Below are 21,937 nucleotides of genomic sequence, written 5' to 3'. Positions count from 1 at the left end.
TTGATGGCCAGTGAAACACTGATAATATGAACAGATATTGTAATATGATCTTTGCTGCTAAAGGGTTTTTTTAAGGTGTAAATATGGTAAGTATAGCAAAGCTAGAAAAGAAATGTCTGTATATGAGAAAGTAGAGCCAATGAGCCTGAAATCTCATTTTTAAAATATAATGCAGGTAAACACTATTATACATACAATTTTACTGCTGTACACATACTTTAGGTATTAAATACAAATGTAATACATACAGTAATGTACAGTACATACAATTATTAAGGCATGACTTTTATACAGCTTCATACAAGTTACTCTCTGACAGTTTGGTCTGCATTTGACATCCTTTATCACTTTATCCAATTTCCCACAAGGAAAAAGATGTGTTTTCTAAACAAAAGGGATTGAGACAATGCCTAGAAAATTCTCTGGGAAATTAAAACAGGTTTAGTTCATTAAAAGATGGTATACAAGTGTAAAGATGCAAAACATTATAAATGAATGCAAGATGATGAACAATTGCTGAAAATAACAAAAAGCAGGCCTGTTAAAACTGTGTATGTTCATTAGAGACTGAATGAGACACAGAATGGTGCATGACTGTTTTTTTTTTGGCATTTTGACACTGAGCAGAATTAAACACTGCATATCTGAATCCCTCCATAAAATAGCTTCAGGGATCAATAACAAGTCTCCTCTCACTATCACAGTTTCAACAAAACAGATGTTAGAGAACATCTGAGGTCAAAGAAAAAATGCTAGAAAAACAGGAAAAATTCCCATTGGAAACTAACAGTAATGTAACCACAAAAACTGAAAATCCTGAAAAGAACTTGGTGACCAGTTGGAGTGTGAACTCTAGCCTCGTCAAGGCTGCACCTTACTGTCTTTGTCCACGTGGCTCTGCATGTGTTTGGGAAGTTCCTGCGGCAAACAAAATAAACAAGACTGAAGAACTGAACTACAGAAGTAAAATAAACTTAATAGACAACAAAGCTATTATTGGGAAATGATTTAGCCATTGTTCATTACCTGTCTAACTTGCTGCTGTGTGGAAAAGAATGTGTTGCAGCCTCTCCAGCGGCATTTGACCGTCTGCAGATTTGGGTTGCTGTGGTCTCCGATGAGGTGCTGCTGTAGGTGCGCCGCCATGCCGAAAATCAGACTGCAATTCGGCCACTGCACAGGGGGCAAAGGTCACAGTGACAAATGTTAGCACACAAGTGAAGGAAGGAAATCAAATAAATAAATATAATCATATAGAGAATGTGTGCAGACAAATGTTTGTACTAAAAGAGATGGAAATTATATCCTTACCCAGCAGCGGAAGTTCTTCATCAAGTTGAGCTTTACTGCTTTGACACTTCCATCATAACAACCCGTGTAGATCTGCATAAACAGAATTAAACCTCTTTATTAAAACGTACATAAAGATTCTGTGAAATCTTCTTCTTTTACACGCAGGTTGAGATTTAAACAAATATGGCGACACCAGTTTTAGTCCACTTACCACACTCTTATGGACAGCCATGCACATCACCATATCACTATGTCCACCGTACACCTGCAGGCGGTCATGGGACTGGAAACAAACAAATACAGAGTTGATATACAAGACTGCAGACTGAGCAGGTTTCAGGAAGTCAACTTTATGATTTATGACTTTTCAAATGGTGACTGTTTGTGTATGCTACGCTGATGGTGAAGCAGAATGTATTAGGTCAAAGACACACACACACACACACACACACACACACACACACACACACACACACACACACACACACACACACACACACACACACACACACACACACACACACACACACACACACACACACACACACACACACACACACACACACACACACACACACACGGTTAATTTTCTTTAACATTAGGAAAATTAATTCTTTCTCTGATTTTTAGCCATTTAAATTGTTCCTCATATTTTTGATTCGGTCAAAAATAAAAAATAAAATAAAAATACAAATTGTCCCTTTATAAATCAGTTGTCAAATCACTAGTGTTCAATCTTGTAACCACAAGTCATTGCTCCATTGAGCCTACTTCATACCTGCAGTTCATAAACTCGAACCAGTTTATCCAGACAGGCTGTGACCATAACTTTCCCCAAGATGACAATGGATGTGACTGCGTGACCATGACCCTTGTAGATACGAACCAACTCACCCGTCTGTGAAGAAAGAGAAATATTAGTGATGGTACAGGAATGAAGGTGAACCGAACCAAACCAAAACAGGCACAGGTGAAAATGACCATTAAATCAATCAAAATAATCTCAACATTTTTATTGCTAATATAGAAAATATCAATAAATTCCAAGGGAATCATTAACACTTACATGGATGTTGTGGGCATGAACAGATGCATCACTGGAGCCACTGAAGACCAGGTCATTCACCACCTGACAGGACCAAAGGAATTATAATTCAGTGCATATGAATAACAGGTTTTCTTTGATTATCTACAACCAACTGAATTTTATCCCCTTATGTCTTTTTTTACTGTCATTTTGCTCATTTCTTTAATATAGAGCTTGAGTTTTTTCTAAAGCAAAAAGAAATTTGCTCCAGCAGTTAAAACAAACAAACCATGTTGTGTTGAGTTGTCTCTTTGGCTACATTTGAGAATCAGCTGAAGTGTCAAATTCTGAATTTTGAACCCTATGTGATACAGATCATAATTACTAAATTAACATCTACATGTAACTATTATTTGTATGCTCCAACTGGCATTTGTCAGAAGTGTAGTACACAAGATATGTCGGAGGCTAGAGAGTAAGCAGCGCTGGCGGGAACAGAGTGGTGATAACATGTTTTCTGATTGTTTCATGGCAGTCGTCACCTAAAGGAAAAATAAAGACACCAACAAAAACTGCTTTTAGTGTGCAGACATAACTAAACTTCCTCACTTTCATACAGAGTACAGTCTTGGAGTGACCCTCCAGCGTGCGCAGCAGCAGACCGTTCCTGGCATCTCGTACGCTGATGGTGCTGTCATAGGAGCCAACCAGCAGCACCCGGCGGGCGCCCTCCTGGGACGTACCCAGGCAGCTGACACCTCGTGGGCCATGGCACTCCAAGACATCCAGCTGTTTCAGAGTCTAACAAAAGCGATAATGACAACAATCCATAACCCAAAGATATTCAGTTTACTAATCATACTATACATCTTATACTATAGTTTACATCATACTCTCAATAGAGGACTAAATAAACCAGAATATATTCACATCTGAGAAGAGAATTTTTTTCCTTCTTGAAAAATGACTCAAAAAAATGTATCCATTACCAAAATAGATGGCGGTTAATTAAGTAATATATAAGTTGGACACCTGTTCATGGGTCGACACCTGTAAAAAACATAATCTGACAGAATAAGTCAGTTCAGGTTGCACCCAGACCAAAATAAACCCTGTTCATATGCCTGGCCTACTCATGTTACTTTAATGTTAATGAAACCACTTTCGCAATTTTGCTTATGATTTATTTCACGTATATTAAAAATAACCTGTTACTTCAGTCAGAGTGGGTTAATGGGTGACAGTTGTTCATACTTCAACAAGCACACTATTACATTACATACACTGATGCAGATTTTCTATGATGAAACAATTGTTTTGCTTATTTATGAGTACTTGAGTTTTTACTCACCTTCAGATCATGGCTTGCCACTGATCCATTGGCGAGCCCAGCGTACAGGATGTTCCAGGCTATGTGCAAACACAACACTCTGTCTGGTAGAGGGATCTGCTCCAGACACTTCTTAGACTAGAGGAGAGGAAGCAACGAAATCAGAGAATAAAAAGAAATTAAAAAAACATCAATGAAAAGGTCACATAGGTAGGTGTACGATTTAAAGTGCGATGGTTAAAAATCTTTCACTTTAAAATTATAATATTGCGATACTGGTTACCACAGTGAAATCCTACACCAAGCTGTTCAGTGGCCAATAGGACACATTCATGACAGCAGCAAGATCAAAACTGGAATGAATCATCAATTGTAATAAACTTAAATGAACGATTCCCCCAATCTAATAAAGGTTAAAATATAATATACAAGTAACAAGGAGGAACACATATGACATTCATGTTTTGTGATGTAGGCTTGTATATTTTATACCTTTATGCTGTAACAGCAAATCGTCTGGTCACTGGAGCCGGTGTAGAGGCGTGCAGGCATGTTCGTGGGCGATGACACCAGCAAACAGTTGACTTTGTTTGTGTGGCCCTCAAACACTGCGTGGCACTCTCCGTTCTGGACACAGAGACATGAAATTACTTCACTGTTTCAATCAGTCCATATTATGCTGTTGTAGCCTTAGTCACCTTCTTGACAGTAATTTATTTTATTGGAATAACAGCATCAGTTGAGATACCACTGCTTTGAAAAGTGGAGTGGAAAAAGCAGCTAATCAATAGTTTTACTGATAATATAATGAGAACACAGGACAGTGAACTGCATACCACCAGATTGTAGGCTCGTGCTGTTTTGTCCCCTGAGCATGTGTACAAGAAGCCATCGTGGACCTGCAGGCCGTGGACGGGGCCTGTGTGGTTTACGAAGGCACCAAAGAACGGTTCCTCATCACTGACTGGCTGATCAGACTCTGAAATAACAATAACAGTGGTTAATGTGGTCTCAACACATTGTCTCTCCATTTGATATTTACATTTACTGCAAAGAGGAAGCTTGATACTCACCAGGTTGAATATTCGCCTCTTTCACTGGCTGAAATTTTCTGGAGGAGTCAAGAGAAAATGTAGTCACATCTACTTATCTGAATCTGCAGATAAAGCATCCTTAACGTAATGTAATGCGCAGGATTCTACTCCCAACATGATCCCATGATGATAGCTCACCTCTCAACATCCTGCTGAAGTGTCTGTGTGGTTGCAGAACTGAAGTCCACACTGACAGACTGCTGAGGAGGCTCTTGATTAGCTGTAACATTTGAGACAGTCTCAGGTGAGTCCTCCTTATCTGATTCGTCAATATCAATGACCACCAGGTTGGAGGGCTCCATCATTTCCACCGAGTTATCGCTCTCATTCCCTCCATCGTCGTCTGATGCTGCAGTCGATGCGTTTTTATCTTTTTCAGGGGCAAAAGTTGACTTTACTGCTGTCAACTCTTTCCCTTTCACATTGCTGACATTTTTTGCCATCTCCTCCTCAGAGTGACTTTCAACCAACACTATTTCTTCCCTTGCTAAACTTTCACTCTTCACACTCACATTTAACCCTTCCTTTGGCACGGGCTCCTGCTGCTTGTAGGAAGACTCGGCAGCAGGTGGCGTATTCACCGATGTGGAACACCCTGGCCTGAGTTTTATGGAAGAGGTAGCAGCAGTTGTGGAAGCAGCCAAGTGTGGCGGTGAGAGTAGCAGCAGATCAGAGGGAAACAAGGCCACACGAGGTCCATCAGCATTACACGAGATGGTTTGGGCTAACAGACTTGGCTGTCCAGCGCTGGGTGGTCGGTAGATTTCTTGCTTTACTGAAATGCTTGGCAGGGACAGAGAGGTTGGAGGATGCTGGTTGATGGAAGACACTGGGTTTGAGGCAGATGGTAGCTGGCTGGAGGTATCAGCTGCCCCTGCTGATGAGGTGGAGGCTATCTCCACAGCGTTTGATCCTCCTGTATATCCTTCTGGAAAAGATTGAGACAGGATAAGTTAAACCTTTTTTTGGTCTACTGAAAAGCATTTAAAGCAGAGGGTTTCCATACATGGTACCTTGCATCCCCTGCAGGATCTCAATCCGTTTGGCTCTCAGACTGTTGACCTCAGCAGTAAACTAAAAGAGCAAGAAGAATAATTCAATGTTAAACTATGGATAGACAACTCAGGAAAATGAAGTTTTCTTCACTTGAGCCTTTTCTATACCTGCTGTCTCAGCAGCAGGAGTCTTTGGACTTCTGCATAGGCAGCTTGCAATGCATTGCGGGCCTGGACCAGAGACTTGTCCAAATCCTGCAGTGAATGGCTCAGCTCCTCCTCCCTCAAAGACACTGCCAACAGCTGGTCCATTTGGCCCTGGTCTAAAGGGATGAAGACCAAGATATGGATATATTATACAGTGTATGAACTACCTAAATTCACAGTGATTATTGATAAGTTGAGACAGGAGTCATCAATTTTTACAATTCTTTTTAATAATACAGTCCATAAAATATCAAAATTACCCTTGTTTGACTTTGTTTTCTTCTTTTTTCCACCTGGGTTCACATCAGAAATGCCATCATTCTGCAAGAACACAAGATAAAACAATTATTAAAACTTACTGGGACATTTCAGCATTGATAGCAATACACTATATCCATAAAATCATAGTACCAACTCTTACTAAGTTGTGTTTCCTCTTGTTGGCACTGCTGTCGTCTCTCAAATCTCTGTTTTCATCTCCCAGGTTTGGTTCCACTTTCACTGGCACTGCTGCTGCTGCTGTCTGACTGCTGCCCTCCTGTGTTGAAGAAGACTGCCCTACACCCTCCTGCATCCCAGAACTGGACCGTGTCTCGGTGAGAGAGTCTTTATCTGTTGTGTACTGGGGTGGAGGACGCTGGGGCCAGTGTGTACTTGGATGAGTGCCTGGAAGTGACTCCCAGTGGAAGCCCTCTGAAAGCGGCATGTTGTTGTCCTCCGCCTGCACTGAGTATTCTTGGTCAGAGAAAGGGTTCCCCAACTCAGTTCCAAACCTGTATCCACACAGAATAAACACAGCAGATGAAAAAGAAAAATTCTGCTTGGCAAACAAGAAGTAGAATGGAAAATGAGGATGATGGTGAGAAAAGTTTTAGAGAAAAGACATTAAGCACCGACTCTCATAATGACTCACGCACCTGGGCATGCCATTACTCTTCTCCTGTCTTTTCCATCTCATATCCCTCCAGTTCAACTGACTTCTGGCACCTGATAAAGTGAGCAACTTCTGCATACTTGGTTTAAGTCCATCCTCTTTTCCCCCCTGATCTTTGCTTGGTTTGTGGGCAATTCGAACCTTGGGCTCAGCAGATGTGGTCTGACATCCCCTGACTGGAACAGAAGTTGTCTGCTTAGCAGGTAGAAACTGCACACATGCATCTGCAGCTTCACTGTTGTGGTTCCTGAAGGAGCCACCTGCTGGCTGCTCTTTCCTTGTTCCAACTTGTTGAGCGGTGCAATGATCGGTCACTCGGGCATCTGCCTCGCTGCTCTGCTTCCGAGCTTCACGATCTGCTCTACATGGTTCCCTCACACCCAGCGCCCTTCTGATTTGCCTAAGCATTGCGCTGACATCCATATCCCGTATGGGCGCAGCATTGGCGGATGTGTTAGCAGAATTAGCAGCTTGTTCTTGTCCTGGCTGTGAAGTACTTGGCCTCCCATCTTGGTCTTGATTGAAGATGGATCGATTTATAGGGAGGTGATCAGTGGTGAAGTCTGTATCATATTGATCATTGTAGCAGTTATGGCTGATGGCAGGCCATGATAATTGCTGTCCTTGGGTGTTAATTTGGTTGCTCACAGAAAAGTACTTATCATGCCTACTGGATATTTTGTTCTCTTTGTTCTGAACAACAGCATGACCACTTCCTTTCTGGTGAGTTTCTTGCATATGTTTCAGTGTCCTCCAGCTTGCTTTTTTGGATTGTTCAGGATTTACTATTCTGGATGCCACTTTGTTTTTTCTGGTGATCACCGATTGCAAATTTGCATACTTCTGACCAGCTACCTGCTTCTGTTTCTTTTTTTTCTTTTTCATAATTTTCTTCCTGTGATGGAAAAAGACAGTCATAAAGAGAGTTGCACACACACACACACACACACACACACACACACACCAGTTGACTGTCAAACCCAGTGTAACGAAAAAACACAATACATTATAGAGAGAATAAAATCTAATATCTTCATATTGAGAGAATAACAGGTGAAAATCTTACTCCTCTTTCTTTAGAGTCTTGTTTCTCTCCAGGATTCTGTTCACGGTCTCTTTGTTCAGAGTCTTATCCAGCGGAACAGCCTTCACATTTCTAGCCATCAAGCTCTTCAACTTATCTTTGTGTTGAGCTGTAGAGATGTGCTGGGCATACTCATTTAAACCCATGGAGGATGCTCTACATGCCTGGCATTCATGAAATGAATTTCTGTTAATAGGAAGACACAGATTTTAGGATGAGTGAATCTCCGCTTTTAGCTCTTTTAATTGATTGTGAAGTCAAAACAATAAATGGTGTGCATTCGATTTTTGCATAATTGAGTCAGTACAAAAAAACGTTGGGTTTGTGTGACATTAAAAGTTGTTTTTCTACAGAGTTCTTTCATACACATAACAGTCAGTATTAAATTCTGTCTGAACAGAAGCTAAAAATTAGTACAATTATATAATTATATATTATTAGTGAAATCACAAATTGTCACTGATCCAAGAACCAGCACGGAAGACTAATAACCCAAGCAAGTGCTCAATGCTAGTTTTGGAATATTTAAGCTTGGTACCAGCAGTTCTAATGTTAGACAAGTCAATGTTAGACAAACATCAAATGTACTATAGAGGAAGGCAACCCTGCCACATATATGGGGAAATCAATCTTTGTGCAGGTAAGTAACAAGACCTGCGTTTCTCCTAGCGTGTTCTCAGAAGTCTTGTGTATACATGTGTTTTTACTGTAAGAAAAAAATCATGGGTGCATTTTTGCACGTCCTCTGACAAAAATGGTAAATAACACTCAACATCGTGTAATTGACAGATTTTACTCACTTGCCCAGCGCTGTTTCCATCTCCCTGTGATGCAGCATGCTGTGCATATGCTCTTGCGCTTCCTACAGTTGAAACATATCGTCAAACTATTAGAGATATGAAGGCCACATCTACTATTGAATGAAATATCTAGGTATAATTAGAGGCACTTACATGTTTCAAATATGACTTACGACATAAAATACAGTAGTTGCGTTTTTCCCTTCTTCTTCTTATGGGTTTGGGGTTGGTCTCCTCCTTCACAGCGGGTTGACCCACCTTCTCACGTGGGGTCTGAACCTTTGCCATTTCTAGAGAAAGTGGAAACAAGGCTTCACACCAAATACCACCTACACCAGTGCATATTTCCATAGCATAACACCGCAGAGTAAACATAACTACAACATGAACTATGGTGTTATTTACGATATACGACTAATAATGTGAAGTTGTCAACAAACAACAACAGCAACAACGTGGTTATGAGGTGAGCTCCAGTCTGATAAGGTGAACACGTTTGAGTTTAGCTACAGATTAAAAGCGACTTTGACAAACAGCTGCACAACGTTAACGCTATTTAAGTAGAGCATTGACGGTTTACACTCAACATAATGTTAAAATTGAATGATAATGTTGTAAAATGAACATAGTTACCGCACGAATTTCACATGGCAACAAGACTGGTGTGGTGTTTGAGCGCCATGTTTGTCAATGTGACTTGACGTCGGCCAATGACGCCGGAAGTTCATCAGCGTGTCATCACAGACCTACAAAACATCTGCTACATGCTAGGTGGAGGCTTTAACGAGGCGTCCTGTAATGAGGATGTTTTACAGCTCTATTGCATTACAGGAAAAGTCGTTCAGTACGGAAGAGGAGTGTTTGCTAGCAGTTTATTAGCTGCTTACAGTGTTTTTATCGCCAATTTACTTTTTAAACTGCTTGGACGCTAAGATGTGCAACGGCTGTGTCCAAAAAGAGTACCCTGACCGAGTAAGTTAAGGCTATTTGGAGATGAGAATCGCTTACTTTGTGTACTAGGAAGTCTACACGTCAATTAACCAGCGTAGTAGTGATGTAGCTAGTTAAAAATAAGGAACTATACAAATTAAGGTGGCTCACATAATCAAACCGCGATGATATGGTATAGGGGTTGACATCAAATGTGTTGTGCCACAGAGAAGAAAGGTGTATTTTTCCTTGTGTTTTGCTACTCAGGGGAACACTTGTCTGGAGAATGGCTCCTATCTGATGAACTACCTGAGCTGTGCCAGCTGCCACCAGAGGGACTTTGTGCTGATCAGTAATAAAGCCACAGAGGATGAAGATGGAGAGGAGATTGTCACATACGACCGTAAATGACTAAAAACTAGGAGACGAGACCCCCTGTTGTGCATTGAAGTTTACCTGAAGCTATTATAGAGCTTCAGCCATCCACTTTAGTATATTATATTATTATAGGGCTACAACTAACAGTTATTGTAATTGTATGATTGGTTTGAGCTATAAAATAACATTTTAAAAAACTATGAAAAATGACCATCACAGTTTCCCAGAGCCCAACCCAATGTCTTTAAATTGTTTGTTCTACTCAATTAAAAAGATCAAAATAAATAATAACATTTACTATGATATAGGGCTATAACTATATAGGGATGGATGTCTTGACTAATCGATTCATCATTTGGTCTATAGAACCTCAGTAGTGCAAGGTGATGTCATCACATTGTTGCTTGTTTTGTCTGACCAAAAATATTTAATAGATCTTACTGAAAGAAAAGGAAGAGCAGACAATTTTCAAATTTTAACAGTTGATACCATCAAATGCTTTTTCTTGATAAATGACAAAAACAATTAATTGACTAAAATAGTTGACTAAAATTTCCTTTCAATCAGTTAATTGCATTTTCTTGACCTTTGAGAGTCTGCCCAATAATTTTTTAACACATGTACTTTAAAAAAGTGATTTAAACAATTAACCAATAATAAACAGAAGTTTTTGTGATTGTGTTGTCTGCTGATACTCTCATTCAGCTCTAATAATTGTAATAATTATAGAAGCTTATCAATGCCAATGTTTTAAAAAAAGAAGAAATAATCAGTAATTACATGCTGTTGGTTTGCTTTGAGTTGAGTTTTAGTTTCCTGCCAAATAATCCATCCACCTCCTAAACATGTTAAAGACTGATCCACTATGTCCATTTCTCCTTCCAGATGTTTGTAAAAACTGTGACCATGTTATCGCCAGACATGAATACACTTTCTCTGTTGATGATGAGTATCAGGTCAGTAAGAGTTTGTTGTTGTTGTCTTTGTTTATTCTGAATTACTGATGGCATATAACAGTAACAATGCTGGTGCTGTTTAAGAGTCTGAATTAATATCTAATTTCAGCACTCATGTTTAATTGATGGCATAGTCTTAAGTCTGGGTTGTTTTGTTTTGTCCAGGAGTACACTATGCTTTGCATGCTGTGTGGAAAGGCAGAGGACTCCATCAGTGTGTTGCCAGATGATCCCAGACAGTCCGCTCCTCTCTTCTAGAGCTCAAGAAGCACCGAACCTGCAGGTCATCGTTCCCTTAATAGATCAGCTATCCCCACGCTGATGGATGTGCCGCTGGCTGCTCACTTCTGGCCCCTATCATTTTTATCATACATTCAGAGTTTCATGCATGTCTTCAATTGAGCGCACAGTATTTTAAATACTTAATGGATTAATATATGCTCATAGCAGTTGAGCAGGAAACAACTTTTTATATTTAAAAAAATCCCCTTTATGACAAAATCTAAACATCCTGTGTGTCATTTGACTATATTGTGTAAATAAACATTTTTATACTATGCTTTTTACTCAGTAATATCTGATGTTACAAAGTCAGAATGGCATAAAGGAAGCCTACTGTGCAGCTGTATATCCAGATAAAATTATTGTATACAGTGCAGTGACTGCTCACCGCTCCTAATGCTTAGGATGGGTGCAAATGCAAAGACTGAGTCTCACTGTATTTAACTGTATGTGTGACAAATAAAATACTTTTACCTTTTTTAAAAACTCAAATGTTTGTGTTTAAGGAAATATGTGAAATAAATATAGTATGAGGTTATTTATATAGGTTATTTATATAATCAAATAGGTTCTATGCCCAAGAAAAGTATTCATGGCCAACAAATTATTCAGTGTTGTGATGTTTATCTATGTTCAGATGATGCTACCATGTTTTCCAGATTTTGTCAGAATTCAGTTTTCAGTCCTCAGCTCAAAATGTATTTGACAATATTAAATTGCTTCATCTGACAGTCTCACCTTCAGGCCATTTGGTGTAGTTTAGTTTTGTTGCAGCAGGCCTAATCTCATTCCTCACTCATAAACATCAATAAACCTGTTGAGATATTAAGCAAAATGAATAGTCAGAATGGAGTCTGTGTAGTAAGAAAGTCCAAAGACTGATTGATTTAAACTTTATTCAAAGAACGTCTCTGTTGAGAACATCTAGATAATCTAAGTGCTTGTCCACATGAACACATTCTGTAACATCCTGTATGTAACTGCAGTCAAACTGGTGGTTACACATCGCCTTTGACTTTTTAAGTTGCAGTGACCACAACAAAAACAAAAAAGCACTGCATATGCAAGAGGAGCCTTCATTTCACTGCAGCTGTCATCTGCGACTCAGTCAACAGCTCGTCAGCAGTCTCTTGTGCTTGCAGGGACTATGTCAGAAAGCAGCAGCTTTGACAGAATTTGACAAGTGATTGTTCTCGGGGGGGGGGGGGGGGGGGGGGGGGCATGTCAGTCTGGTGAAGTTTTGTAAACTCCACTACTAGTTTGTCATTTGATCTAAAGTTTGTTCAATGTTTAACCATCACCTTTACTCATTGCCTGTTTCTTCTGTAAAACTAGTTTGCGATTAAAACTGCTCACAGTGACGTCAGTGGGTTATCCAGAGTAACTGGGGCACTGTGAATGGAAAGATGATGCTGCTGAATTTCTTATAAATTTTGTATATATATATATATTTTTATATAATTTGGGTGAACTGACCCTAAGCTGCACAATGAAAACTACAGTACAGGCCAGGCAGCTATATTTTTAAGCTCTGCCTTTTATTCTATTTAATAATATATTTTTTAAAGTGTAAAAAAAGATGCAACAACAACCAAGACATAATGAAAAACTTTTTTTTTTTTTAAGATTACACCTCGTGCTATTCTCTTGATGTAAGAAATAAAAAAAATGCACATCTTTGCTGGTCTACATAATGATGTATTTGGATCAGAAGCAGTTCAATAAAAATACAGATGTTTTAGCTGATTGTACAAATGAATAAAAAAAATAATAATTGCAATGATACTCATGCACTTGTACAATACTTAAGTATGAGTGCACTTACATGTACATTCTAATACGCGGATTCCTTTTGCATGACAAGTATTTTCTAGCAAAGAAAACGCACACTACTACACTGTGATATGCCAAAATGAGCAAGTCATTGATACATACTATAATTCATCTAGCAGTTTGACAGAAATGAGGTCAACATGGGACTGCATGCCCTGGTTTGTTCATGAATGCTGATGTTGGTATACTGCTTGAAGTGTTATTTACTATTAAGTGTTCTTAAAGCGAGTACATGGTTTCTATTAGTGTATACCATTTTCCTAATGGTACATATCTACAGTTAGCATCATATTTTTTACATCCCTCAAGTATTAAACACTGTCTTTTTGGTCTCATATTAGGCCTACATGGAGTGTTAAGAGAGGAGAGAAATGCGAGGTAAGAGTTGGCAATCTCAAGGTTTCCCCAACCTTTTAGTTTCAACTGCAGGCATCAAGCCACATTGTCAAGTATTTTGAGATACACATCCAACAAATGAATAAATAAATAAATACAATTTATCATACATTTTACATTACATACAGTACATTCCCTTGAGTAAATACCGTATTTACACATGCTATCAGGGACTGGATGTGAGACAGCCTCTCGCTACAGTTGCACCGCCCGGATCAGTCACTTGTGTCAAATACAGTCATCGTCCCACTTTGCCTGCACCTTTCCCCTCGTGGATCAGGCCCCTTCCCCTGGAGCCGTGGCCCCACTGACCCTGCGTGGCGGATCTGTCTTGTGAGTGAGCGTGCCGAGGAGGAGGGGACCCGGAGAAGCTGGATGGAGAGCGGCTGCGTCCCGGGAGCGCCACGGCCTCGCGGAGCTCCTGGCGGGAGGGGGATGAGCTCAGCGAGCGCTGCAGGGAGGAGGAGGTGCTGCGAGGACGAGGAGGAGGGCTGAAGAGCATCCCGCTGCGGTCCTGCATCAGCTGGGTCAGACTGGCCAGGAAGTCTGCGTCACTAGTGCTGCTGGCACGTACTCTTAGCCGCCGCCGTCTGGAGAAGAAACACGAGATGGTATGATGATGATAATGGCTATTATATAATGATACAAAAACGTATTTAGGATCAACATTTCTTCAGCAAAAGCTTTCCGTCTGTTCACAATTTATTATTTTTATTTTTACAGCACGAGTCTGGTTTGCTGCAATGTGAACAGATAAAACAGTTTTCCTTCCGTGTAACCAAATCAACCAAGCGCAAAAATCATATGCATTACAACTCTACCATCTTAATAAAAACAGATATTGAAATCCTGGTATTTTCTAACAGCTCCACTGCACACAGCTCGTACCTGTTGTCCACACATGGGCGGATGGGTGGTTTCCCCGGAGGTGGTCGAGGCAGAAACCTGCTGGTCAGTTGCTCGGGTATAAAGGTGGCGCTGACAGGTCGCGGGATCTTACTTTTGCTACCTGATGAGGAGGACAGAGAAAGAAGGTCTTCTCGCTCCGAGGAGAGTCTGTCTCTCGGCAAAGCGCAAGGCAGGTTGTCACAGGACAGCGACGGGGACGGGGAGTGGGTGGGGGAGCCAGGGACCGGGCTGCTCCAGCGATGACGCCTCTCCATGGCTATGTCCCTGCTTGGAGAGTCCAGCGGAGCGCCGGGTTCTCTTACAGGGATTCGGCTCAATCTTGGGGACGAGGGAGAGTCTCTTCGCCTGAGCAGAGCTGGGGGCGGAGAGGACGAGACGGTGACGGTGCTCTCCATGGCGCCTCCGGCTGTGTCAGCTTGGGGCTGCTGGTTCGGCTCTGAGGAACGATCAGGCAGACCAGAATCACTCTCTGGGTCTCTGTCGTTGGTCAGATGAGAAGTGAGGCCCTTGGCTGGGCTTGGCACTGGAGCTAACTCCAACTTCCCTCCATACTTTGAGAGTTCCCCAGGAGGTTCATCAGATTTATCAGATGGGGCCTCTAGTGGTATTGCAGCACTCTTCTCCTGTACAGGAGACTGTGGCGCACAGCTGGAAGACTGAGAGGAATTCAGTGATTAATGGATTGTGAATTATTATCCATGTTATTTTTATATGAAAATGTGTGAAATACATTATTTTACAAGGACATGTCTAAAAGTTTATCAATTTTTCCAAACTCTCAAGTCCAGTACAACAAAATGCTTGGTCATCCCTACCTGGTCCATCTGGGATCTTCCCATCATGACTGAGGGCATTTGTCCCAGCATTCCTGGCAGCCTCCTGTGGCCCAGCAACCATGTGCCGGGCATGCTCATCTGAGACAGGACAGGGCTGCTCGGCGCTGCCGGAGACTGGCCATCCTGTGGCTCAGAAGAGTTCTCGGTCTCAGCAGGTGTGTGGGACCCCGGCTTGTCCTCGTGAAGGGCTTCTGCCAGAGGCTTTGTGGCTCCAGAACCACTGCCTTGCTCCAGCTCCAGCATCACCCACTCCTGAGAGTCTCCCTCCTGCGGTACGGGACTGAGATTCACAGCAACAAAACCGCTGCTTGCTGCGCCTTCCTCTGGGTCAGGAGTCGCCGTGCCAGAGTACTCCTCATTGCAGGGGGGCGTCTGCTGCCCGTGTCCCCTCTCAGGAATGGATTTCTCCCCGACCTGAGAGAGGAGAGGACGCTGTTTGCCCAGGCTGAAACAAGATATTGTTAGTGTCAGAGGAGCTTGATAACATTGTCGCAGATTGTCACAAGTGCATTTAGACGTATAGAAAGTACTAACTAGGCCTCGAGGAAGCGTTCGATGGTGGGCTTGGGTTCAGGTGCGAGTCTCTTTTCAAATGCCAAGCTTTGACTGTGTCTTATCCTCCGGAGAAGCGGTGCAGCCCGTTCCAAGAACATGGTCTCTGATCGCACCCGTCTGGGAGAGCTCTGTATGGAGCCAGTGTTGGGACTCTGGTTCCCCTGGTTCTGACTGTGCTCATCCTCGCTCACCACCTGAATACAACAAATGATGACAGCAAGGCTGAAAAAAAACATGTCTTCTTTTTTTGTCTGGAATGACAAAAAGATAAAGAGACTCAAGGAGAAAAGCTCCTGGGTACATTATATACAAGGCCATATGGAGTAGATGTAGTTGTAAGTAATTATCATTAAAATGAATGTAGATTTATGTTAAACTCCACTGTGATTTATTGCCATCTTTGGGGATGTTTTGTGCATAAAATCCACCGCACTGCAGCTAAACAATACATCTTACTACACGGCAAGAGAAGAATAACATTACAGCAGGAGTCTGGAACATTGTACTGAACATTAACAGTAAACCACGTCGCCCTGACCTTCCTGATCATCGGCTGGGCATGTTTATGGTTGCAGTTACGGTCCATCTCTTCCCATACATCTGCGCCGGGCGTGGTCGGCGTAGGGATCGGGGGGCAGTTGTCAGCATCACTGAGGCGCTCCCCTTGCAGGACATCCTCAGTGTTCTCCCTCTGCAGCTCGCATGGCAGCACTGAAGCATTGGCCATGCTGTGGAGGAGAAAAGGAAGGTCACCCTGCAGCTCGTTTCCAAAGCACTATTTAGAGCGGTGATTTCTCAGGGATCTCTGACAGTGCAGATTTCTGGTCTAAAAAAAGACTCTTGCCATACCCTGAACACGCATCCGACGGAGTGTGAAGGAAGTTTGAATAGCAAAAGTGCAACTGCCCTGAGCCAAAAGCAATTTAAACAAAAACAAAGCTTTTTGTCAACACTGATTGAACTCTTTTAAATGTAAATACCCCAAATATGCTGGTGTGAGACGAGTGAGCTGCTGAGCGGTGGTTGCTGCGGCAGTGATGGTCAGCATATCCTCCGAATCACACTTCTCCCAGTCGTAAGGGTCATTCTCCAGCACATTGTGGCTTTTCATGGCATTCTCAAACACTGACATCAGGAGCTGTCACAGAGAAACCACATGCATCAGCGTTTGACAGCCGAGGGAGAGGAATAAATAGCGTGTGCAAAATATGCCAAACAATAGGTGGCTAACCTGATAGTCAGGCTTAGTGAAGTAGTCCAAAGTCAAAACGTGATCCAGGAAAATGCTAAACTCAGAGGGAAGGTGCTTAAGCATGAGTCGGTGGTCGTATGTCTCTTTTAGGTTTCCTACTTGTTCCTGAGGGAATAAAAGAGAATATTTTGTTTGTTGGAGCAGATACATGCTGTAAATTAAAAAAAAAAAATCTACAATGAGGAAGTTGAAGCACATACCTTATCTTTGATTTTCCTCCAGGGAAGTTGACCAACCATGAATTCAACCAGCATGTAGAAGAGGGACCACAGGTCATCATGACGACCCATTTCCTGCACATTCAGACAGATGAGTGTGAGTAAAGGGTTAAAAGCATGCATACTCTATGAGGTACTGAGAGTATGCATAGGGGAACATGTTCTTGGTCCCTGCTCACCTTATTTTTATGAGCATTGATTGACGCATATCGCACAGTTCCTCTAAAGCCAGCCACAGGACGAGGCTGAAAAAGAACAAACACATTCAATTCAATTCAGTTCATTTCAATGCCTTTATTGTCATTGCACAGCAGTACAATGAAATACACATAAAAACAGCAACAGACAATAAAAATAAAAATAAACCAGCAAACGATGTGAGAATATAAAAATGTGTAATAAATAGATAGATATAATGCAGATGTAGTTATGAATAACAGAAGCAGTTCATATTACAATATAAGCTGGGGTTACTGAAACACAGATAACACACACACATTATCCTTTACACCACGTCTAAATACTGTATGCTAAAGGAAACTTGATTGACAGTTTTATGTTTGACTGGCAGGACTGATGGGATTCAACCCTTTGTGGCATGTTCACACGTTGATGTCACACGAGGGTTGTTGAGGTCACACAGTAGTCATGTGAGAGTTGTCAGAGTCACATGAGTTAAGCTTTTATTTGGTGTGAAACGTATCAATTTGCATGCCTTTAATTGTATTAGTATTTCTAGATATCCTATCAGGTGGATGACTGGATCTATATTCTCTGATCAGACAGCATTCATTTATCAAGTACTGAATATTTTCTTTGGACCCATATTGTAACATCACACCAAACACAGTACTTACTGGACGGACTTCCTGGCTGGAGTTAGTAAACTGACGGGCTAAACCGAAGTCAAGCATATAGCAGCATCTGCAGGTACTGGCTAGTCTTCCCATTGCAAAGTTAGACTGTAACAAAAGAAGCACAAAAAAGTTCAAAGTTTTGGTCATATAATGTGCAACAGAAATTTGACTCGTTCAACAAATTCACAAAAGGTCATCTTACCGGTTTAATGTCACGGTGGAGGAAGCCCACAGAATGGATGCTTTCAATGGACTCTAAAATCTGCTTGCCAAGTCTTAAAGTTGTGGAGACAGAAAAGGTTCCGCGGGTCATGGTTCTGCGCAAATCTGCCAGATTCCTCCCCTGTGGACAGGAAATCGATGTGACTTGCAGAGAGGTATAACATATGTCAGAAGCAAATGAAACACTTGACTAAAATTCGCTGGTAATAACAAACAAAAAAATCATACCTGGAGTTCCATCACCACGTAGTTGAAGCGATCGTTTCTGCCGCAGCCCACAAAGCGACACACATGGTCTTTGCCTGTCAGGGAAATAAATCAGTGTAAACCTTTACGTTGATGTCGTCACATCTGCAAAACGACAGCCAGACATGTAATCTGCTACATTACTCATTCAGCCTGGACTCACAGTTGATAATTATGTGTATTAGTCATATGTTTATGGTTCTCAGAATCAGTGTTACAGATTTCTGTGTATATATAAATACATACAGTATGTGCAAATGTCATATCCTGTTTAATATTGTACACAGTACGTCGAACATTTTTTTAAACGATGGACAAGATTTTCCTGTATTAGCTGAGAAACCGCATCTACTCACTGTATGTGTAACAGGCTCTACATTGTCTTTGGGCTACATGATTTGACTTTATCTTTAAATATCAATACATTTTGAAGAATGCCCATCACAATTTTCCAGAGCCCAAGATGAAGTTTTTAAATAACTTGTTCACACCCATTAACAGTAATAAATCAAAATAAATTTACAATGATTTAAGAAAGAGAAAAGTAGTAGTATCAATATAGCTGCTGATCATTTTTTGGTCAATGGAGTAATCGTGTTCCCTCCCTGTCACTGAAGGAGGAACAGTATATCTTACCCTGCAGCTTCTTCAGGACAGCTACCTCCATCTTCAGCACCTGTTTGGGTTGCTGAGCAGACTCCACCTTCAAGGCGACGGTGGCCTGGCTCAACTGATCCAAAACCTCGTAGATCTCCCCAAACCCACCACCACCTATCTTCCTTGCCTGTAGAAAAGCATAAATGGAGCTACAGCTGGTGCAAAAAGGGACCATCCCAAAGTCTAGTGGAGAGAACTTGTGCATGCCTTTCATTTTGTTTAGCGGTGGGGATTTTTTAGTGAAATGACTTGATTCAATGATTTCTCTTCCTCCTAGTGACACTTACCACTTTCCATCTGTCTCTGACCACATCTGCCACTGACAGGATGTCTGTGTGGTCTCCAGCTCCACTCATCCTGAGTGCTCTCAGCTACAGCCTGCACCTGGCATCAGTGACGCAAGCCCCTCACTAAAAACAGAGAACAGATTTTCAGATTCAGTTAAATTTTCAGTTTGACAACCACAGTATACTGCATGCTACTTACTGAGCATGTTATAGATGAAAAGGGGAACCAATACTTGTTACTGATTTTCAGTAGCGGAAGAAGTACTCAGATCCCTTACGTACAAATACAGCAATAAAAAAATACTCCTTTACAAGTTAAAGTCCTGCATTAAAAGTCCTACTTAAGTGCAAAACTACACACAGTACCAGTAAAAAGGTTGGACACACCTGGGAAGTGTGTACTAGTAAGTAAGCATTAGTAGCAAATTGGACCTAAACCATTAAAGTAAATGTCATTAGGTCTCTCTGTATGACATATTATTAAATATGACCTCATTAGATTATCAATACTGAAGCATCAGTGTGTAAGCAGCATATTACTGTTGTAGCTGCTGGAGGTGGATATACACCAGTGGTTTCCAAACTAGGGGGTCGGGCTACAGAAAGATCTAAGATGAATAATGGGAGAGGAGAAGAGAGAGAGGAAGAGAGAGAAGAAGAAAAAAACATTCCAATACACCAATGTGTTTTCAGTTTTTGGACTTTTTCTCTAATCTTTGATTTTTGGTGAAATATCGAATCATTTGAACATGTACTGAAATTAAACCATGTGAGAAGTTTAGAGGGAAAAATCTCTATTTGGTGGAGCTGTTAACAACTCAGACATCTGAAATGTGACCATGACAACACACTGATTTTCGTAAGATGCCAAAAAGGTTGGAAACCACTGGTGTCATCTTGGATGTTGTATTTTAAAAGCTTGTTATCCATTGTGTCACATCTTCATCTACAAAGTAACTAAAGCTGCTAAATAAATTCGGGAGTAAAAAGTACAATATTTCCATCTAATATATAGAGCGAGTATTAAGTAGCATCCAAAGGTACGGTAAGGTACACGTAACTCATATTATACTTGAGTGAATGTACTTGGTTACCCTGCAGATTATTGTGCTGGAGATAAACGCTGAGAACAGCTGACTGATAAAAGGTTAGCCCCTCTGACTCAGATGAGAAGCTAACCGATGCTTGCAGCTAGCTTCGTCTTGTTTCTCAACAATGTCTCACGTTACCAAGGTGGCATTATGGCTCATAATCGGTCATACATCAGTCGTTGGCGAGGATAAGCCGCTATGGAGCTAATCTGGATATGGGATGGTGTTGAGTGCGGCGGCTCCGGTGGTCCTGTGAACAAGCTAACTAGCCATGTTTACTAACGCTGAATGATAACGGAGGGCTGGAAACCCTCTCTGACCTCTTACCGCGCTCCGCTGCACCACTGCGGTCCCGGTTAGTGTGTGTAAACCCGAACAGCCTCCATGCTCCCAGTCTGCTCTCAGCTAGCCAGGTCATTCCTGGCGGGTGTTTATTTCAGAAATGAGCTGCTGGTGATGGACCATAGCTGATGGGAGCTACGTGTAGCTAGCTAGCCTGCTAACGGATGCTGCTGCTGCCCCCGTGCTGCCTCTCACAGCGGCCGTAACGTCACCAGACTGGCCTTTCCTGATTGGTCTGCAGACTCCCGCATCAATAAGAGCAGGAGCACCGCATCACCCTACTGCGGGGTCACCAATCAAATACATCGATCATGATGATTGTCGAAAAGATGCAAACTGTAGCATCGGAGTCGCAGGAACCCCAATTTAAAAAAGACCCCACACAGCTGTGATTTAATAAAAAGTATTGAATGATGTCACTATTCTAACTCATTGTACCCTGAAATAACTTACAAAAGGCCCCACAAGCAGTTTAACAAATACAACTGTAGGCCTATACCTCTACTTAAGAGGACAACATTTTACTTCTACATTTACCTGACAGATAAATGTTACTGGTTACAGATTTAGATTCAACTCACATAATATAACAAATAAAGCCTGATGCATTATTATTATTGATTAAACTATGCAGCATCATATAAGAAGTAAATGCTCCACCTTTAACACCTTAAATTGAAGTACAGTGTGCTTTAATACCTCTCCTCCACTCCTCACTTTCAAGTAAAAATGTGAATTAAGGACTTTAACAGGATTTTTACTGTGGGGTATTAATACAGTTGATTAAGAGAAACATTTTGAGTAGACTACTTCTTCTACTGCTATCAATACCAACATTTAGTTATAGAAAGGATGAAAATAAAGCAATCCAGAGTTTGCCTGGGGCACCAAAATCACTGCACCAGAGCTGCAGGGGGCGTGGCAGA

At 41.4% G+C, this 21,937-nt stretch overlaps 3 protein-coding genes across 4 annotated transcripts; 1 reads left to right on the top strand and 2 right to left on the bottom strand.

The window, feature by feature from the left end:
* Positions 1-151: 151 nt before the first annotated feature.
* znf106b (zinc finger protein 106b) lies at positions 152-9,454 on the bottom strand. Its single transcript, XM_053336849.1, has 21 exons — positions 9,398-9,454; positions 8,918-9,054; positions 8,765-8,826; positions 7,947-8,150; positions 6,864-7,775; positions 6,368-6,719; positions 6,207-6,267; positions 5,908-6,062; positions 5,758-5,818; positions 4,883-5,672; positions 4,724-4,761; positions 4,487-4,629; positions 4,143-4,277; positions 3,672-3,788; positions 2,930-3,121; positions 2,360-2,422; positions 2,072-2,191; positions 1,505-1,576; positions 1,312-1,383; positions 1,027-1,173; positions 152-918 (listed from the first exon to the last, which is right to left on the bottom strand). Exons 2-21 carry the CDS (start codon positions 9,050-9,052, stop codon positions 862-864), a joined length of 3,888 nt encoding a protein of 1,295 aa, XP_053192824.1. The 5' UTR covers positions 9,053-9,054; positions 9,398-9,454; the 3' UTR covers positions 152-861.
* A 138-nt stretch (positions 9,455-9,592) lies between these two features.
* Positions 9,593-11,742, top strand: churc1 (churchill domain containing 1). Its single transcript, XM_053337028.1, has 4 exons — positions 9,593-9,736; positions 9,962-10,097; positions 10,958-11,028; positions 11,194-11,742. The coding sequence occupies exons 1-4, from the start codon at positions 9,698-9,700 to the stop codon at positions 11,284-11,286; spliced, it is 339 nt and encodes a 112-aa protein (XP_053193003.1). The 5' UTR covers positions 9,593-9,697; the 3' UTR covers positions 11,287-11,742.
* A 1,249-nt stretch (positions 11,743-12,991) lies between these two features.
* Positions 12,992-21,148, bottom strand: ttbk2b (tau tubulin kinase 2b). 2 transcript variants are annotated; one of them, XM_053336818.1, is made up of 15 exons: positions 20,990-21,148; positions 19,579-19,701; positions 19,271-19,418; positions 18,617-18,690; positions 18,369-18,509; positions 18,167-18,271; positions 17,489-17,554; positions 17,292-17,384; positions 17,071-17,196; positions 16,820-16,977; positions 16,378-16,567; positions 15,819-16,033; positions 15,264-15,729; positions 14,428-15,104; positions 12,992-14,129 (listed from the first exon to the last, which is right to left on the bottom strand). In XM_053336818.1, the coding sequence occupies exons 2-15, from the start codon at positions 19,645-19,647 to the stop codon at positions 13,778-13,780; spliced, it is 2,880 nt and encodes a 959-aa protein (XP_053192793.1). In that variant the 5' UTR covers positions 19,648-19,701; positions 20,990-21,148; the 3' UTR covers positions 12,992-13,777. The 2 variants fall into 2 exon arrangements, with proteins under 2 accessions (XP_053192793.1, XP_053192792.1); XM_053336817.1 differs by having other exon boundaries at positions 20,997-21,148.
* Positions 21,149-21,937: the final 789 nt, after the last annotated feature.

This window comes from Scomber japonicus, chromosome 17 (genome assembly GCF_027409825.1).
Source record: "Scomber japonicus isolate fScoJap1 chromosome 17, fScoJap1.pri, whole genome shotgun sequence".
NCBI classification, from domain to species: Eukaryota; Metazoa; Chordata; class Actinopteri; order Scombriformes; family Scombridae; genus Scomber; species Scomber japonicus.
Note: the sequence above shows the minus strand (reverse complement) of the source record. Positions and strands in the feature narration are given on the sequence as shown.

Coding starts and splice junctions, on each gene's coding strand:
- znf106b (XM_053336849.1), bottom strand. CDS start 9,052: ATGGCAAAGGTTCAGACCCCACGTGAGAAGGTGGGTCAACCCGCTGTG. Junction 3,789..4,142: donor TTTGCTGTTACAGCATAAAG/GTATAAAATATA, acceptor CCTCTCCTCTAG/TCTAAGAAGTGTCTGGAGCA. Junction 2,192..2,359: donor TTCATGCCCACAACATCCAT/GTAAGTGTTAAT, acceptor CTTTCTTCACAG/ACGGGTGAGTTGGTTCGTAT.
- churc1 (XM_053337028.1), top strand. CDS start 9,698: ATGTGCAACGGCTGTGTCCAAAAAGAGTACCCTGACCGA. Junction 9,737..9,961: donor AAAAAGAGTACCCTGACCGA/GTAAGTTAAGGC, acceptor TTTGCTACTCAG/GGGAACACTTGTCTGGAGAA. Junction 10,098..10,957: donor GGAGATTGTCACATACGACC/GTAAATGACTAA, acceptor TTCTCCTTCCAG/ATGTTTGTAAAAACTGTGAC.
- ttbk2b (XM_053336818.1), bottom strand. CDS start 19,647: ATGAGTGGAGCTGGAGACCACACAGACATCCTGTCAGTGGCAGATGTG. Junction 18,272..18,368: donor TCCACCGTGACATTAAACCG/GTAAGATGACCT, acceptor CTTTTGTTACAG/TCTAACTTTGCAATGGGAAG. Junction 14,130..14,427: donor CGCCCATGTGTGGACAACAG/GTACGAGCTGTG, acceptor TTTCTTCTCCAG/ACGGCGGCGGCTAAGAGTAC.